Source organism: Rousettus aegyptiacus, unplaced genomic scaffold, assembly GCF_014176215.1.
Source record: "Rousettus aegyptiacus isolate mRouAeg1 unplaced genomic scaffold, mRouAeg1.p scaffold_m13_p_14, whole genome shotgun sequence".
Classification (NCBI taxonomy): domain Eukaryota; kingdom Metazoa; phylum Chordata; class Mammalia; order Chiroptera; family Pteropodidae; genus Rousettus; species Rousettus aegyptiacus.
In genome coordinates this window covers 1,858,409-1,876,046 of record NW_023416289.1, presented here as the reverse complement: position 1 = coordinate 1,876,046, position 17,638 = coordinate 1,858,409, and the positions used below count along the sequence as shown (strand labels likewise).

The following is a 17,638-nucleotide window of genomic DNA, read 5'->3' as shown; positions in this document are numbered from 1 at the left end:
GGATGTTTTCCCGGTGATGAGGCTGCGGAGCTCTCGTGCCCCCTGGCTATCCGCTCACCTTTGCTGTCCCCTCCTGCCTCAGCTGGAGTCCTGGCCTGGCGGAGGCGGTCAAGGGCGGCCTCTGGAGTCTGGCTGGTTTCTACTGGTGGTGCTGGGTTAAACCGGCTGCCACGTAACTTCTCAGTGCCTCCATTTCCTCGTCTGTACGATGGGAATAATAGTTTTTCTGGCCTCAGAATGGCTTTTGAAGCTTGGATAAGATCATGCAGGTAAAGCATGCAGGAGGGTGTCTTGCACACCGTACTCAATAAATGTTGTTATCGGAGGTTATAGTTGGTTTTGATTGATAAATACGGGCAAAACATTTTACTTATTACATTTAATCAGCCATTCTTTGAGAGTATCATGTGTGCCTGTGCAGGCAGTGAATGAAATGGGGGGAGGGAAAGGTTGACTTGTGATGAAAGGTAGGGAGCCACCTGGGGCAATACCCGGCTGCCACGGGGCACGGAGCGTCTGAGAGGCGAAGTGACTGCCCAGTGACACCACCAAGAAGTCTGGTCACTACGGCTTTGACTTTCCGTCCGGTGCCTTTTCTGCTACACTCCACTTCCAGGCATGGCTTGTTAGTGTTTTGGAAATCATTCCGAATCACGACCAAATCCAACTGTGTCTCCGTGCGTCCCAGGGAATGAGAGACCCGGAGCGTGGACGAGAGGGGCGGTCCGCCCGGCCGGCAGGTGGCGCTGTGCCCGGGGCGGACGCAGGCCGGCGCGGCGGGGCTCGTGCGCGTGCGGCCACGCAAGCTCTCCTGTCATTGGCCCGAGCGCCGCGGCCGCCAGCCAATCAGGAGTGCGAGCGTCAGCACGTTACTGGGCTGGCGGCGCCCGCGGAAATTTGAAATGGCTGACGGGTTGCTGGCGGCTGGCGAGCTGGGGCCCGAGGCGATGGGGCCGGGGCCGGAGCGCACGGGCTGGGCGGCCGAGGAGGCAGGTGAGTGCCCGCCGGGCCGGCCTGGGGAGCCGCCTGCGGCGCGGGGCCTACGGCCCCCCGGACGCAGGGGCCCTGGTGGCGGTGGCGGCTGCGCGAGTCCCCGACGTCAGACTCGGGAGGCGTCCCGGGCGACTCCCGTTCTCCCCGCCCCGTCCGACCCCGGCGTCCTGGGGTCTGGAGGGCGTTGGACCCGGCAGGGAGTTCCCGCCCCGGGTGTCCGTCCGCAGGGGCTTCCGGGGCTCGTGGTTCCACTTCGTCTCAGGGGTCAGAGGAGGTGGTGACCGCGCTCCGCTTCCCGAGAGAAGGGACAGGAGCCTCGGCCTGGGTGGCCGCCCTGAGAGCGGGCGACAGGCCCACAGTCAGGGGAGCCAGTTTCGGGGAGGACCTCGGTCTAATCGTGAACTGACTCGAGTCGCTCGGCTTCAGTTTTCCCATCGGGAAACCAGCCAGTGGTCCCTCCAGATGCAGCAGAGGGAGTGAAGTCGTGTTTGGAAAATAAACCATTCAAAGTGGCTGTAAAGACTTGTGCCGAAGTAAGGTATTCTTTTTAATGTTAAAACACAGGTCGTAAAGTTTACGTCTTAACAGTTGCGTGGCATTAAATTCATTCACAGGTGCAGCCGCCCCCACCATCCATCCCCATAACTCTTCATTTTGTAAACAAACTATTGTGGCCAGAACAGGGGTTCTTTGGAAAGTAACCGCGCAGTGTGATCTGGTCAGGAATTCCTAACTGGACAGGTCCGGGAGGACAGTCACACCCCAGGCACACCTTTGCCTTTCACGAGCCTGTTCCTTCTTTCTGTGCACCTAGGTTTACACACCTTTGAAATTCCTCTCTCTCAAAGTAACCACCCTCAAGAGAGGACACACTCTGCCTATCCTGGAATCCAGTCCCCGCCTTGCCTTTTCCTACCTTCCTGTAATCTTCTTTGTATTTCCTCCTTAATTCTAAATGCACAGAGAGGCTGCAAACTGCCAGAGGCATTTTTTTCTTGGTCTGTTTCCTAGATTTATCCTCTGTTTAGCTCAAATAAATTTTTATAAAATTCTTTCCTGGCGTAGATGTTCTTACATTAACACTACCTACTGAACACTTAACGTCCCCAGCTCCCTGGCCATCATAATTATACTTTCTGCCTTTATGATTTTTAACTATTAAGTAACTCATCAGTAGAATCACAGTATTTTTCTTCCTGTGACTGGCTTATTTCACTTAGCATGATGCGCTTAAGGTTCATCCACGTTGTAGCATGTTGCAGAATTTCCTTTTTAAGGCTCGGTGATATTCCACTGTGTATAAACCACATTTTTCTTATCCATTCCTCCACCATTGGACACTCGAGTTGCTTCTACGTTTTAGCTGCCGTGAACGTGACTGTACAAATATTTCTTGAGACCCTGCTTTCAGTTCTTTCGAGTATTACCCAGAAGTGGAATTTCTGGGTCATATGGTAATTCTACTTTTAATGTTTTGAGGAGCCTCCATACTGTTTTCCATAGCGGCTGCACCAGTTTACATTCCCGAGGGCTCCCTTTTCTCCACATCTTTGCCAAGTCTTGTTTTCTTGATAGTTTTTCTTTTCTGTGTTTTGGTGGTAGCCACCTAACGTGTGTGAGGTGAATGTACGATTTTTTTAACACACATGCATTAAGTGATGGGTACTGTTGTCATTCACACATCTTGAATTCTCTGGGTTTAATTGAAGTAGGCATCCTAGTTTCCCCTTCCCCTTATCGGCGAGGACGCACCGGGAGGCGGCGGCACAGCTAGTGAGGTATCGGTGTCCTCAGGTACATCGGCGTCTGCGAGCGGGGGGCCCTTGAGTACGTTTCAGCCGTCTGTGTTGTCAGGTAATTCTGGTGGCCGGAACAGGCGCAGAGAAGTGGAAGGAAGGAGAAAGTGTGACGGGCGGGGGGAGAAAGAGCGCAGACCGCTGCTAGTAACAGCCTCAGACCCCCCAGAACCCCGGGAGCGACTGTGCCAGTCCAGGTGCTGTCCTCAGCATCACTTAGTGGTCGTTATGTCCATTAGAAACGTCGTATACACAGAATTGGATGTGCCTCTGGCCGGATCGCACCTGATGAAGCATAAGCACATAAGCCAAGCCTGATGCAATCGGCATTTTCTGATCTTTTCCGCAGACACAGTCGTTAAAATTAGTGAGGAGGAACCTAGTAGCTTTGGCGCAGGAAGCCATGCATCACCAGGGGGATCTCCTCTCTGTTTGTGGGGCCCCTGGCAGGCCGAGATTGCAGACAGCAAGAGGAGGCTTCACTCCTTCGGGAAGGCGTGTATTTTCATGCAGCTTTACGAAACTTTTGAGGGGGAAAAAAAGACTGAGATGTTTGACCACGCAGAACTTGGGCGGTTTCCGCCGGATTAAGTCGCGGCCCCCCTCGTCCGCCTCGCGAGAGCCCTCACAGGATGGGACAGCCTAACCTGCCACAGGCTCGCAGTTTTAAGTAACGCTGGTTCCTTCTGACGACAGCGGAGCCACGTCGGGCATCGTACCCAGCTCCTTGTCTGTGCTCTGCTCGGACGTTGGGGGCAGCCGGGCCTGCTCATTTCAGTGGTTCTTTCAGGTTTGTTCCAAGATGAAGATTCGTGCAGTGACCGCGGTGACTGTGACAAGCCAGGGACCAGTTTACCCAGTTTCGTGCTGGAAGGAAAAACGAATTTCCCAGAAATGTTCCAAACGAGTCATCTTTTGTTCTACGAGCGGTTCAGAGCCTACCAGGACTACATTTTAGGTGCGTCCTTTCCGCGTCTTGCTTCTTCCATCTTTTTAGTCCACGAGGAGGTTGCCGCGTCGCCCAGGGCCCCCGGCTGCCGGTGCTGGGCTCCGGGCAGGTGGGCGTAAGTGGGTTTGTTGGCTCGTCTGCTTCAGCAAGCATCCCAACTCCCGTTGTGTCTAATCCGTTCACAGCTGACTGCAAGGCCTCCGAGGTGAGGGAGTTCACAGCCGAGTTCTTGGAGAAGGTCCTCGAACCATCGGGCTGGCGGGCGGTCTGGCACACCAGCGTGTTCGAGGTGCTGGTTGAGGTAAATTTAATTCTCTCGGTAAGACATCTGTCTCTAGCTAAAAGCTGTCCTTCTAACTGTCACAGCCGAAGCGCTTATTTTTGATGAAACTTCCTGAGCCGGTTGGAAGCAGCGCATTCTCCACCTCTCGCTGCCGTGGCGAGCGGCGCGCTCCGTGGATCTTAGAGTCTGCCGAGGAGGGTGGAGAGGTCCGGGCATCGGAGCCCTTCGAGAAGGGAAGTGGATCCTAAGCCATCGGAAAAACAGAGAGGCCTGATCGTGACATCACTGGAGCTTCAGTTAATTTTTTACCTTAGTCATAGCCCAGTCACAGCTCAGGCCAAAGAGGCCTTTGAAGACTGGCCGTGTTTTGCCTGACAGATGTGTCACTGCGGGTCGATCTCCACGACGTGGCCAGCGCAGGCAGGAAAAGCAGCCGCAGGTTTCAGCTCGCTGGGCCTTTTCCGTTAGATCTGCCCTGGTCACAGCCGCAGGTTTCAGCTCGCTGGGCCTTTCCCGTTGGATCTGCCCTGGTCACAGCCGCGCGTGTTTCTCCGTGTCTGTTACGTGGACCCCACCAGCCCCGTGGAACGGAAATGTTCAGTCGGGGAGCGCCTGCTCCTCGCTCTGCCCTCTGGGAAACACGCCGGCCTCCGGCCGAGCCCCGGGGTGCCACTGGCTCCGGCCCCATCTTCGCATCTTCCCTGTGGCTCTTGACCCTCAGCCTTGGCGGTGATCGCCACCCCGTGCCCCCCCACCCCCGAGTCGGTTCTCCAGAAGCCGCCAGACTCGGTTTCCACAGAGAACCCGCTGTCCTGTTGCTTAGAGCCTCCAGCGCTTTTACTGGGCCCGGGGTCTGCTCTCTGGCTCCTCATCCTGCCCCCGCCCCACCATTTCCTTCCCTTGGTTCCGGCAGGAAACTCGCCTTTCTGCTCGGCCGGCTACCCAGCCACCCCCGTTCCCCGGCCCTGCTCCCCGGCCCTGCGCACCTTCCTGCCCTGGGGCGGCTGCTTCCTCCTCACCCTTCTCATCCAGGCCCTGAAGTGACTTGCGCTGACCACACCCCTGCTAGCTGTTCTCTGACACGCCCTTGTCACCAACCTTGTCACAGTCTTGTTGGTTGGTTTCCACGGTCACAGTGTAAGCTCCGCTGGGAAAAGCCAGGCCTGACACGTTGGCCTTTGCCTTGTGGAAGGGGGCTCCCCCGCCCCAGGACACGCTCGAAACGACCGGGCTCTCCGCGGGGCTCACCTGTGCAGGTGGCTCTTGATTTCCGCCTGCCGAGTCGCCTCGTTTACCCTGCAGGTCACGGACGTGGACTTCGCGGCCTTGAAGGCCGTGGTGAGGCTCGCCCGCCCGCACCTGTGCGAGTCCCGCGTGAGCACGTTCACCGTGGAGAGCGTGAGCGAGCTCCTCGACCTGAAGGGGCACCAGCTGCCGCTGCAGGAGCTGTGGGTGGTGTTCGACGAGTCGGGGGCCTTCGACCAGACGGCGCTGGCCGTGGAGCACGTCAGGTAGGAGGAGCGGGTGCGGGCGGCGTCGAGGCCAGAAACGCGGTGATGCTGAGCTGCACGGCGCGCGGGTTTGCGGTGCGCGCGATACTGCTCGCTCCTGCACAGGCTGGAGGTTTTCCGTAATAAAAAACTGGTTAAATCACTTGGAGAGCTGTAACAAATCTGAATCCCGCACCCCTCTCCTGTAGAGATTCTGATCTAGTGAACTGGCTGCGGGCTGGGGATAGTTGTTAGAAGCGTCCGGGGGAGTCTGACGTGCAGCCGGGGTTGAGAACTGCGTCCTCGGATGTCCCCAGATGCTCTCATCTCTTGCTGTAACGCCGCAGTACACCGACCGGTCCCACAGTGACCTCTGCCCTGCCCCTTCCCTGAGCTCTGAGCCCGCAGATCATCTGCACTCGACACCACCCGCCCGGAGGTCAGGTGGCCGTCTTGGCCCTGACATGGCGAGAACAGAGCTCTCTGTTTTTAACCCCAAACCTGATTCTCTCCCAGTCTTTTCTGTCTCAGCAAATGGCCTTGCCACCTACTCACAGATAGTCAATACATAGTTCTAGTAAGAAGGTCCCAACAGAACCAGCGCTGTAGAAAAGCATCTGTGGCCAGTGCAGAAAGGCCGCGTGTGACCGTGGCTGTCACGTGCAGCGGGGGAGCCGCTGGCTTTACTCCCGAGCCCTCTCGCCAGTGATTGAGTCCGAGCGGTGCTCGCTTCCATTCCAGGTTTTTCTACCAACACATTTGGAGGAGTTGGGATGAGGAGGAGGAGGACGAGGACGACTACTTTGTCAGATGTGTGGAACCTCGGCTGAGACTGTGAGTGTCACCAGTGACCCTGGCGTGTGGGAGGGCGGCCGTCTGCGCGTTAGCCCCACCCGTGTGGTGTGCGGCGTGTGGGTGCGGCGTGTGGGTGCCCTCCGGGGCCCGCAGGCAGGGGCAGACCCGCGAAACTCGTGCGGAGAAACCTACTTTCTGTGTTTTATAAACTGAGCCTAAAAGAGTTCAAGAACATCTAACAGCTCGATGTTTTGTAAATCTGAATAAATCTTGAGCTAACGTTTAAAAAAAACCCTTTGTTAGATTCAAAAACAATTATTTGAAAAACAGTGAAATCAGTGGAATGCTAGAAGACGTTTTCTGCTTTAACTTTTTAGAGTAGGTGGCTTCCAATTCCTACAGTAAAACATCAGTCTAAACTAATAGATTTATCTCAGGTGGTTTTGTCAAGGTCTTGTCCTCAAATCGTATTTGACAAATAGATGAAAATACTAAATAGTTAGTGGTGGCGAATAAAAACTTCCAAAACACCTAAACACCTTCTTCTAATTTGTCATATTTTAGTAGGAAAAACCCTTCCGTACAGAAATACCCCTAATCAGCCGTTCTACCCAGTTGTTCCCGGCTTTGTGCGACGTGGCCCTCCGTCCAGCAGATGGCGCTCCAGCGCCAGGCCCCGTTTCCCACCTGGGCGATTCCCACCCCCCCCCCGCCTGGAGAATGCAGTAGAGCCTGCGCTCGCTCGCAAGCAGGGGACCGTGTATTGAAGGCATTTCCCCGTGCGAAAGACGATTTGGTTACGTGCGACAAGGCCGTGACCTTGCACACCTCCGTGGAACCCTATTTCATTTAGTAAGTTTCTCTTGGTTAGGTAGGAAGCAATAAGTGAAAAACAGGTGAAAAGCCAGGTTAACGGTGCCGCCTGGTTTCGATTCCATGTGTCTGATTTCAGCTCTTCCCAAACTGGCCGTGGGGTCAGTGTTCCCGTCACATGTGCAGTGACGTGCCAGACTCGCAGTACGCCTGCGGGGTTCCCAGTTTCGATGCACCTGCTCCTGCGAGCGGTGCCTGGTTGCGACCCAGGTGGAATGCAATGGTAGGCGAACCCCACGTGTATCTGGCAAAGTTGATCTTTACCTGGAAAAAACGGTGTTCGGATTTGACAGCCTTACTCGTGCAAGCAGGAAGCGACTTACGCACACACCTAGTACGTCAGGCGGGTGGGAAAGTGTGAGGCGCGTGTCAGTTGCGGAGGAGGAGCTGGGACGTTCTCGAGTGTGGGCCGACTCCAGCAAGGGCCCTGGGCCGAGGCGGGGGAGAGCGGCCAGCGGGCGGGGCTCCCAGGGCGGCCGCGGTGCCGGGCTGAGGCCACACTGCGCGGCAGGTGTCCCTCCTTCCGACGACAGCCCCCGGCGCCCAGGCTCGTGGCTGAGACAGGCCGGTTTGTGGCATCCAGCCCACGGGGTGTTGCGGTCATGAGAAGAAGCAGGCTGATTGGCACAGGCGTGGGAGACGCCCCGACAGTCACTTTAAGATCTGAGTCTCGATCTTCATGTAATGGACTCGACGTGGCAGTCAGTGGTTCAGACCTTGATTTCCTGTTTGCCAAGGAGATTTCTAGAATGTGTTTAAACGGCCATGGATGAACCCAAACCGAAAACATCCTTGCTTTTCAAGCTTCACTTAATTCATTTGCTTAAACAGCAGGAAAAAAATGTATTTTTTATTTGTTTTAAATACTGTTTGAATGTTCACTGAAACTTGACGTCAGTTTGTCAAGGATGTGGTTCTGTTTTTTCTCCTCATCTCATTTAGAGCGTGACTAAGTTTAAAACACATCATCTGAGGCAGTAGCTCTCAACCCTGGCTGTCATTAGAGTCCCCAGGGAACTTCGAAAAAAATCCCTCTCTGGAGACAGGTTTAATTGGTTGGGTGGGCACCTGAGCGCCAGTACTTCTCAGAGCTCCCCGTGATTCTCCTGTAGCCAAGGCTGGGGTGCCCTGGCCTCAGGCACATGTCAGACAATAAATAGCCTTTAAACTGAGAAATAAAGCGGGTATTTTAAAACTTCAGGTAACGGCAGTCATGTGGCAGTTTATTTTCAGATCCATTAATTTTGCATTTGTAAACTTGGTTCTACCCTCAGATTATTGCATCTAGAAATACTTTTTGTTCTGTATGTATATAAATCAGCAGTAAATTTTAAGTGCCAAAAACGTTGTCCAATGCAGATTATTCTGTTTTAATCGCACTTTGGTTCTTTCTCAGAATCTCGAAAGACTTATGTTTTTGAAATACTCTCATGCTCTTCCCAGGGAGTGGCGTGCCCTGGTGCCTGCATGCGAGAAAGGACGAGGTCGTGCGAACCGCGTCTGCTGTGGGTTTTCCGTCAATGTGGGAACCTTAAACGCTGATGAAACTCCCCTCCCGTCCCCGCCCCGACCGCCCCCCGTGACCCACTTAAGATTTCGGATCTAACACGCGGGGAAATTAATTCCTCATTTTTAAAGAATGATCACAAACCGCCATGCAAACGTTCAGTGTTTCTACGGCACAAAGGCTCGGGTCTAAGGGACAAGAAAAGGGACGTCTCGGGAGCAGAGTCCACGACCTTCACGCCGTGGCGCCTGGAGCGCCCGGCGCAGGAGGCGGGCGGGGCCTTCAGCTGCCTTTCACCTCGCAGGCACTATGACATCCTCGAGGACCGCGTCCCGTCGGGCCTCGTGGGCGACTACCGCAGCCTGCTGTCTCAGTGCGAGGAGAGCTACCGGAAGTTTTCGAACCTGAGGAGCAGCTTGTCGAGCTGCCACGCGGACACGGAGCAGGAGAACCTCTCCATGGTGGAGGGGCTGAAGCTGTATTCTGAGATCGAGCAGCTGAAACAGAAGCTGAAGCTCATCGAGAACCCTCTGCTGAGGTCGGCGCGTCTGTGTCCCGGGCCGGTGCGTCCCCGTCCGCGGCCGGTCAGCGGCCCTTCTGACCGGCCTGTTGGCTTCTTTCAGGTATGTGTTTGGTTATCAGAAGAATTCCAACATCCAAGCAAAGGGCGTCCGAGCCAATGGCCAGAAGGTCACCCACGTGGTCTCCCCCGCCATGATGACCGGTCTGCTGCAGTCTCTGCTCAGGGACAGGCTTTGTCAGGAGCCTTGTGAGGAAGACACTGAAATTCAGGTGGGAGGAGTTTCCTGCTCCATGGGGCTCTTTTCCTTCTGATTCACCCCAGGGCTTCCTGACTGCTGCGGGGGTGTCACGGGGCGCCCCCGGGTGGGTTTTCCGTGACCCGTGCGCTTTGTGCGCAGGCGATGCTGGCTCCCCCGACGGTGGGCCGGGAGGGCGCCGGGAGGCATCCCCAGGGTGCTCTCGGGGTGCGCATTGTCCGTGGGTGGGGGTTTCCTAGTTCCACAGTGACCCGCTGGCTGCTGTAAACGCCTGCTACGAGGGCGACACCGTCATCGTTTGTCCCGGCCGCTACATGGTGCCCGGCACGTTCTCCATCGCCGACTCCATCGAGCTGGAAGGTGAGTGCGGAAGGTCACACGCCCGAACTCCCACGCGTGACACGCTTCAGAAGACACCGACCGCCCCCCTGGGGCACGGCCTCAGCGCCCGAGCGCCTGCGAGGGGTGGCTCTCTGTGGCGTCGCGTGCTGGGAGGACGAGCACCTAGGGACGAGGAGCCTCAGGAGGAAGCTCACCGTCCAGGCTGCAGGCGGTTCCCGGAAAGGAAGCCTCATTTCTAGAATAGGAAGTATTCCCCGCGATGTATTTTTAAAGCTTAGTATTTTTTCCATCTGTTGCTTACTCTCATTTCATAATGGTTGCAGATACATTGGTGCATGGTTTCTTGTTCTAAATTTGAATTATTTTTGTGGGAGGTATAGGTCCAACTTGAAATTGGACCAAAAATCTTACCTTAATTTTTTTAAAAGCTCACCGATTGTCACAAAAAATTTTGAATCTTGACCAGAATATACTTTTGAGAACAGTAATGTTGAAAGCTTCCATTAAAAACAACTTTTTAGCAGTTATAGTCTCCTTGTGCATTTCGAGCAGGGGTCCGTCCCCAACACCTGGGCTGCAGACCGGTATCGGTCCGTGGTCTGTCAGGAGCCGGGCCGCCCAGCAGGAGGCGAGCGGCGGGCCAGCGAGCCAAGCTCCGTCTGCGTCTGCAGCCGCTCCTGGCGCTGGCATCACCGCCTCCACTCCGCCTCGGGTCGTCAGGCCGTAGATGCTCACAGGGGCCCCGGGCCCTGGCGCCACAAAGGTTGGGGACTAGGTTTAAGTTACTTTCTAGTCATTCATCTTAGTCTCGTATTTTTCCATAACATGTCAAATTTGGGTGCACCTGTTCAACTATTTACCAAAAGCTCTTCGAGTCAGCCTCAGGCTGGTGCAGAAATCACGTGTCATTCACGGCTCGTGCAGCCGTTCGCAAACCGCTTACACCGCGCTGTTCATCCTCATCTCGTCAGGACTCCTTGCCGGGGGCGAGGCCGGGCATGAGTGTCCCGCTGGCCCCCGGCTCGCCGCCCGGCCCCCTCTTCTGTTCGTGTGCGTAATTTTTGTTCCTCTCCTCTCCGACGTTTGACATGACAGAGGTGAGCGTGTGCATGACGCACCTGCAGAACAAATCACTGCAACAGAAACACTTTGCCCTTCGACGTCGTTATAGACTGTGTGGCGGGCCAGTGAGGAGGTCGTAACGTAGCTGCCCGGGCGGCGTCAGTGACCGTCAGCTTCCCGGGAGTCAGCGCGCGGCGGCCAGCTCTGCCCACGGGGCATCCCCGGGACCGCGGAGACGGGCGGCTGGTCTGTGGGTCGTGGGGTGCCTGCCGCTGCTGGTTCCCGGGGGCGGTCGGCGCCTGTCCCACAGCTGGCCCGGCCTCCGGCAGCCACCATCACAGGGTCACGCTGCGTGCCCGCAAGGGACAGGGTCTTCTCAGTGCGCATAGTACGGTTCTTCCCCGTTTGGACCTTTGGTCCTCGGGTGAGGGTTTACGTTTTAAACGGCTCAGGGTGCCCGACTTGTGTATGTCACCGTCTCAGTTTTTCTCAATACAGCAATTCCTTTTCTAGTTTTCATTTCCCTGATGATACAGAACAGTGTTTCTTGTGGGAAACGTGCAGGACGGGCAGACACGTGGAAAGAGTCAGGGAAAAGCCGCCCCTAAGCCAGCCCGCAGGCCCCGCGGGCCGTGTGCGAGTGCCCTGCGCCCCTCTCGGGGCGGGGGGCACCCCAAGCCTGGCCGGCTTGTCTGGGCCCGGCTCTGCCGCCCGCGAGCAGCGGCCCCTTCTCAGCGGGTCCCTCCTCCCGGCCGGTCCAAGTGGCCATGTTTTGCGAAGCGGTCAGGCAGGGGTCTGGGTTCGGATTCTCCCCTTGTCAGGAAGCCATTCGGGGGCTCGGCCCCCATTGCTGGTTTGACTGAGACGCGTAAAGAGTCAGCGTTTTTCAATAGACCTATTTTTCTAATGGCTAAAACAGTTTTAAGTTCATTTTTCAGATTTTAAGTCAATCTGTTTAGGTGAATATTAAATGAGGTAATCTGGAAAACTGCTTGGGCTTTTCGAAACCTGATTTATATTAGAATAATAGGCTCAGGGTTGGAAAAATGTCACGAGTGTTAAATGCTTTAAGGCGCTTTGGCCCAGCCCTGAGGCCCTGGGATTGCTCATTGTTTCTAGCGGATCCTCAGTGGGTTCGCGGCCGCGCTGGTCAGGTGTCATCAGGTGGCAGTTCTGCCGCGGCGGCCGGCGAGGCGGCGTCGTTGGAAGTTGTAGACCCTGGTGTGAGCTAAACACGGGGCGGGGACAATCAGATTTTATTTCGACGCACCTGGGTTGGCGGGTCTCCTAGCGTCCGGGGTCGCTCGAGGCCGTCTGCCGTTCCCGTCCTGAGTGGCCCCCCACTTCCCCACCAGGGTATGGCCTGCCCGACGACGTGGTGATAGAGAAGTGTGGCAAGGGAGACACCTTCGTGGACTGCACGGGCGCGGACGTCAGAATCTCGAGCATAAAGTTTGTGCAGCACGATGCCGTGGAAGGGATCCTGAGTGAGTGCCCGGCCCGAACGGAAGCGCTGCCCTCCCGGGGGGCGACAGTGAGGGAAACGCCGCTCCTGAGTGTCCGGACGGCTGACCGGTTGCTTACGTATGTAGCGTGGCGGCTTAGGCAGCTGGTTCCGAAGCGACAAATAGTTCAGCCTGTTCTCGGAAGCGGGTCCGTTTCGTGGCGGAACGCTGCTTGTAGATCTCCCAAAATGACTCAGACTAGTCGTGTGAAACATCACGCATCTGCAGTTCCGATCACCAGGTTTAAGCGGGAGCCGCCCAGGTGTTTAGATGAGCCGAGGGCAGCTCGGGGCCATTTCTCTGTGGGGAGAGCCCCGTGACGCCTCACCGCTCTCGGCCGTTGTCCCCGCAGTCATCCACCGTGGCAAGACGACGCTGGAAAACTGTGTCCTGCAGTGCGAGACGACCGGGGTCACCGTGCGGACCTCCGCGGAGTTCCTGATGAAGACCTCGGACTTATACGGGGCCAAGGTATGCGGCCCCCGTGTCCTTCTAGGGAGCAGTCCAGGGCGAAGTTCTAAGTAAGCGACGGGAACGCGGCCCCACGACGCACACGCTCCGGTCCCCTCCGGGGACGCCCCGGCTCCTCTCCTCGGGCGTTTTCAAAGCAGAGGCTGGGGAGGAAGGGCAGGGACCCTGCCGCTTCTCGCGGCGGGGGGCTTAGACCCTGGCGGTGGCTGCTTCGTGGGCTCTTTGGGAGCGTCGACCCGTTTAAGTGAGAAATCGCCGCGCCGTTCTAGCAGCCGCGCGGGCTTCGCGGTCCCGGCTTCTCCACGCCCCCGCCGGCGAGTCGGCGTGTTCACCGCTTCGTGAACCTCCGTCAGCTCGGAAGGCGTGCGGTCCGCGTTTGCGTCTCCCTGGTGCTTGGGGACGTGGTGTGGTTTCGCGTCACGCGGATGTCTGATTCGCCGTCCGCGTCTGCTCTGCAGCGACACGTCTCATTCGTGCCCTGTGCCGTGTCTGACCGGAGCGATCTGTCTGCTGTGCAGGCCCGAGGGCTCCGTACGTGCCGGGCACTGGCCCACGCTGGGGCCGTGTGTGGTTTATGGACACTTTCCGCTGGTCCGTAGCTCGTCCGTAGCTGGTCTCGTCTTCACGTAGGCTTTTGTAGAGTGAAGTTTCAAATTTTGATGAAGTCCAGTTTGTTAATTTTCCTTTCTGAGTTATTCTGCTTTTGGTGTTAAGTTTCAGAACTCCTTGCCTAGCCCTAGAATTCAAAGGCTTTCTATTTTTTTCCCCCAAAATGTTATAGTTTGCATTTAATTTCGGTTTCTTCGTGTTTATTGCTAGCATCTAGGAATGCAGTTGATTTTTGTATGTTTGTCTTACACTGCGTGACCTTGCACATCTTCCTCCGACTTCTAGGCGTGCTTTTGTAGATTTGTTGGGATTTTAGACAAATCGTGTTATCTGCGCATAGGGCCAGTTTCGTGCCTTTCTGACCCGTGTGCCTTTGGCTTCCTTTTCTCTCCTCACGGCTCCGACCAGCACTTCTAGCGGGACCGTGGGTGAGCATGGTGGGGGACGCCTGGGCTGCCCCCCGCAGGTCGGGGGCCGTGCTCGGTGCGCTGCCCTTAGGTATTAGCTGGATGCGTGTTGACTTTTGTCAGATGTTTCTTCTGCATCGTTTGATACGATCACATGATATGTGTTTGATTAATTGATAGAATCAGAAAACTGATTCGTCCAGAACGACAGTGGCTCTTAGCCGGGGTGTGTGTGTGTGTGTGTGAGTGTGTGTGTGTGAGTGTGTGTGGTTTCTGAAAGTGCCGAATGACCCACAACCTGCCGGAAGTGGAGCCGGCCGCGCTGTTCCCTGGGAGTCCCCGTGAAACCCCCCGTCGGGCCCTTTCCGTGTGCGCCGTGGGAAAGTCTGAGCAGCAGCCGGGACCGGGCTCCTCCTGTCGCCCCGCCTGCTTCAACCTGACGTTCGTTGCCTTGCGTTGTGACCTGCAGGGAGCCGGCATAGAGATCTATCCCGGGAGTAAGTGCACCCTGAGCGACAACGGCATCCACCACTGCAAGGAGGGGATCCTCATCAAGGTGAGCACCCGACACGCCCTCCGTCCAGCCCGGATGGGCCCCTGGGACACGGTCACGTTCCATTAGAGCCCCACGCTGGCTTCTGCCGTTTCCCGCCCTTGAAACGCAGAGGCAGTCTGTGAATTTTAGCACTGTTAATAGCTGGGGATTGGGAGTCACTGTGGGAATGCACTGCCGTCTGTGGGTCTGTGGCAGTGGCAGGAACGCCATGTCACAGCTCAGGCTGCGGCCACCTAGCAATAAGCATAGCTTTCTGGTTTATTTTTAGAATAGCCTAAAAAAGGTGAGATTTTAGAAGCCGGCAGTGTCGAATGTGACAGTTTCTCCAAGCCTTTGTTTTCGACATCACAGGACTTTTTAGATGAGCATTATGACATTCCCAAAATATCCATGGTGAATAATGTCATACACAACAACGAAGGTTATGGCGTTGTCCTGGTGAAGCCTACGATTTTCTCTGACCTGCAAGAAAATGCCCAGGATGGAACCGAAGGTAAGCAAGCTGTGTTTAGTAGTTCACAGTGAAGCGCCAGATCTAAGTTAATCTATCTTAGCATTAAACGCTGCCGAAGGGGCCGAGTCTCCTTCCTTGTGTGCAGAAGGTGACTGGCACGTGCCTGGTCCTGGGGACCGAGAAGCTTGGTGAAGCCGTAACACTGTAGAATCTCAGGGTGAAAGCAGCTGTCAAGGTCAGCTAGCCGCTCCTTCCAGACCCTGTGTGTTCCCTGCAGTCCCCTGCTCAGCGAGCCTGGCTTCCTGTGAAGCTCTGGAGTCAGGGTGGACCTGTGGCCGAGCCGTGCTTCCTGCCGGCGCCTGTCGGGGATGGGGGCAGAGGAATGAGTTCCCGCGGTGAAGGTCGCGGTCACTGGTGGGGAGTTCGCCTCCATGTTTTATTGGCACAAGTCAGTGCCTCCCTGTCAGCTGAGCTACCTCGGGAATTCATGAATGCCCGGCCACGCCCCAGGTTGCTCTGACCCCCCAGTCCCAGAGAAGGGCCCAGCATTGGCACCGCGGAGTCCTGGTCCCCTCCAGGCTCTGCCCCTGCTCCGGCTCCGCCTCGGCCGGCTCCTCCTCCCAGGCGGGAGGTCGGGAGCCCCCGCTGGCGGGGTGGGGTCCTCGGGTGCCAGCCAGCAGGGCCCTTACCTGGGAGTTCTGGGGAGGGTCATCCCGGCCGCCCGTGTTGTGGGCGGGTCCGTTTCCTGGACGCTGTCGGTCTGGAGCCCGCATTGCCTCGCTGGCTGCCGCTCAGGGTCCGAAGCCGCTCTCGGGTCCTTGCTGTCACCCCCTCGTCAGGGCAGCAGAGAGGCTCCTGCAGGGCACGTCCCTCTCGTGCTCGGCATGTGTCACATGCTCTGAACCCCCGTGCGTTCCCGTCCTTCACCCAGCCGAGTATACCCCGCTCTCAAAGGGCTCGTGACGAGGTCATCTGCACTCGAACCGTGTCCTTAAGGTCACCTGGTTAGGTGCCCCGATCAGACCTGAGAAACCCTCCGCCGTCCGGCAGCGCCGCGGGAGCCCCCTGGAGCCCCCTGGAGCCCCGCCTGGCGCGCGCTCCCGAGCGGTGCCCCCAGCGGCCCCTGGGGAGCCCCGTGCGGACAGTAGCCGCGTCCCGGCTGCGTGCAGCGCCCAGCTCGGCGCTCGGCACACAGCGGCCGTCGGCAGAGGTCTGCCGAGCGACGGGGCCATGGGGGGGACAGAGAAGGGTTCGAGCTGCCCCGCTGCGAGGGGAGAGACCGCCGTCCGCAGGGAACCCCGGGCGCTCTGCGGAAACACGCGCCTGGCCCGGCCGGTCCGTCCATGTCACCCTGTTTGCTCCCACAGAGGACGCGGCGCTCGAGCGCCAGACCGGCGGGGAGGCGGCCGCGGGCGCCGGCGCGGAGCTGGACGAGCTGATGGGCTGCGCGGCCCGGCGCGTGGCGCCCCCTGCGGGCGAGCAGGTGGAGGGCAACTGCGAGATCCTGAGCGAGCTGGTGGCCGCCTCCACGCAGAAGGGCCAGCTCCGCAGGAAGCGGCTGAGCGAGCTGGGGATCACGCAGGCGGACGACGGCCTGATGTCGCAGGAGATGTTCGTGGCGATCGTGGGGAACCAGTTCCGCTGGAACGGGAAGGGGAGCTTCGGCACGTTTCTCTTCTGACCGCCGCGGCGTGGACGGACGGACAGACAGCAAGGACTGCACACGGCGCGCGGCGGTCGCGGCCCGCGCCCCGTCCCGGGCCCGCGCCCCAGTCCGGCCCCGCGCCCCGTCCCGGGCCCGCGCCCCGCACGTGCGCCCTGCGCAGACGGGACGCGCCCTCGCTGCGCCCTCGCTGCGCCCTCGCTGCGCCCTCGCTGCCAGCCGGTGGCGAAAACACGAGGCGGACAGTGCTCGGAGATCTCGCCCCTCGGGGGTCCGTCTCCGGACACGTGGCTCTCAGGTGCGCGCGCACTGTGACCTAGCACATCCGGCGGGGGGGGGGGCGGGGGCGCGGGGGCTGGGACAGCGGAACAGAGCCGCCCGGCCGCGCGCCCCGCGCCGCGTGTCCCCTTCGCTGCGAGTCCGAGCCCCGTCTGCATCTGCGTGATGCTGCCGTAAAGCAAAAGCACTTAGCGTTGTGGCGTCACCTGCCTCACCTGCCTCACCTGCCTCAGCAGACTCGCCGGCAGCGCCTGGGCGGGCGCGCTGCTGCGCCGGCACTGGCCGCGCGGGGACACAAGGCGCCGCGGGCGTGAAACCCGCCGACTGGGTCGTTCTGGGCCGAAGAGCCGGCGTCCGCGCTGCAGCTGCGCGGGAACGGTTAACAGGGAGGCGCCTTCTCCACCGAACAGTGTTCTCTCTCCTCTGATTTCTCATGGTCCATGGTAACCTGTACGTGCTGCATCAGCTCTGCGCATCACATATAAAGCACGGCTTTTAAAAGTATTTATATTGAAAGTGTATGTGACATTAATATGCCTGCTGATTAAAACTGTACTGACGAAGCCATGCATCGTGTTGTGTTTTTTCAAATGGGCTCTGGGCTAGCTTCCGTGTAGCCTGTGCGGTCCTTCGAAGCACATGAACGTTTTGATGACTTTGCAGTGTTTCAGAGTGTTAAATTTTTCCTCGGTGTGATTTTTTTTATAGTTGAATAAATTATAATTTTTACTTTTCAGATGCTACTAAATGTGGAAGGATTTGTCTTTGAGTTTTGGACCACGAGAGGCATTTTTCTTGTACTCTTTATTTTTTTATTTTTATTTT

General features: G+C 57.5%; 1 protein-coding gene across 2 annotated transcripts; it reads left to right on the top strand.

Moving 5' to 3' along the window:
- The first annotated feature begins 863 nt into the window (after positions 1-863).
- Positions 864-17,380, top strand: SHCBP1 (SHC binding and spindle associated 1). Of its 2 annotated transcripts, none has more exons than XM_016155103.2 (13): positions 864-993; positions 3,580-3,747; positions 3,924-4,039; positions 5,324-5,532; positions 6,253-6,345; positions 8,991-9,224; positions 9,310-9,478; positions 9,705-9,825; positions 12,225-12,356; positions 12,727-12,845; positions 14,331-14,417; positions 14,769-14,910; positions 16,239-17,380. In XM_016155103.2, the coding sequence occupies exons 1-13, from the start codon at positions 903-905 to the stop codon at positions 16,550-16,552; spliced, it is 1,995 nt and encodes a 664-aa protein (XP_016010589.2). In that variant the 5' UTR covers positions 864-902; the 3' UTR covers positions 16,553-17,380. The 2 variants fall into 2 exon arrangements, with proteins under 2 accessions (XP_016010589.2, XP_036087124.1); XM_036231231.1 differs by lacking the exon at positions 864-993 and adding an exon at positions 1,286-1,526.
- Positions 17,381-17,638: the final 258 nt, after the last annotated feature.

Excerpts from the sequence above, each read along its gene's own strand:
- SHCBP1 (XM_016155103.2), top strand. The coding sequence starts at position 903 with ATGGCTGACGGGTTGCTGGCGGCTGGCGAGCTGGGGCCCGAGGCGATG. Across the intron at positions 9,225-9,309 it reads ATCGAGAACCCTCTGCTGAG|GTATGTGTTTGGTTATCAGA; the intron begins GTCGGCGCGTCT and ends GGCTTCTTTCAG. Across the intron at positions 12,846-14,330 it reads CGGACTTATACGGGGCCAAG|GGAGCCGGCATAGAGATCTA; the intron begins GTATGCGGCCCC and ends TGTGACCTGCAG.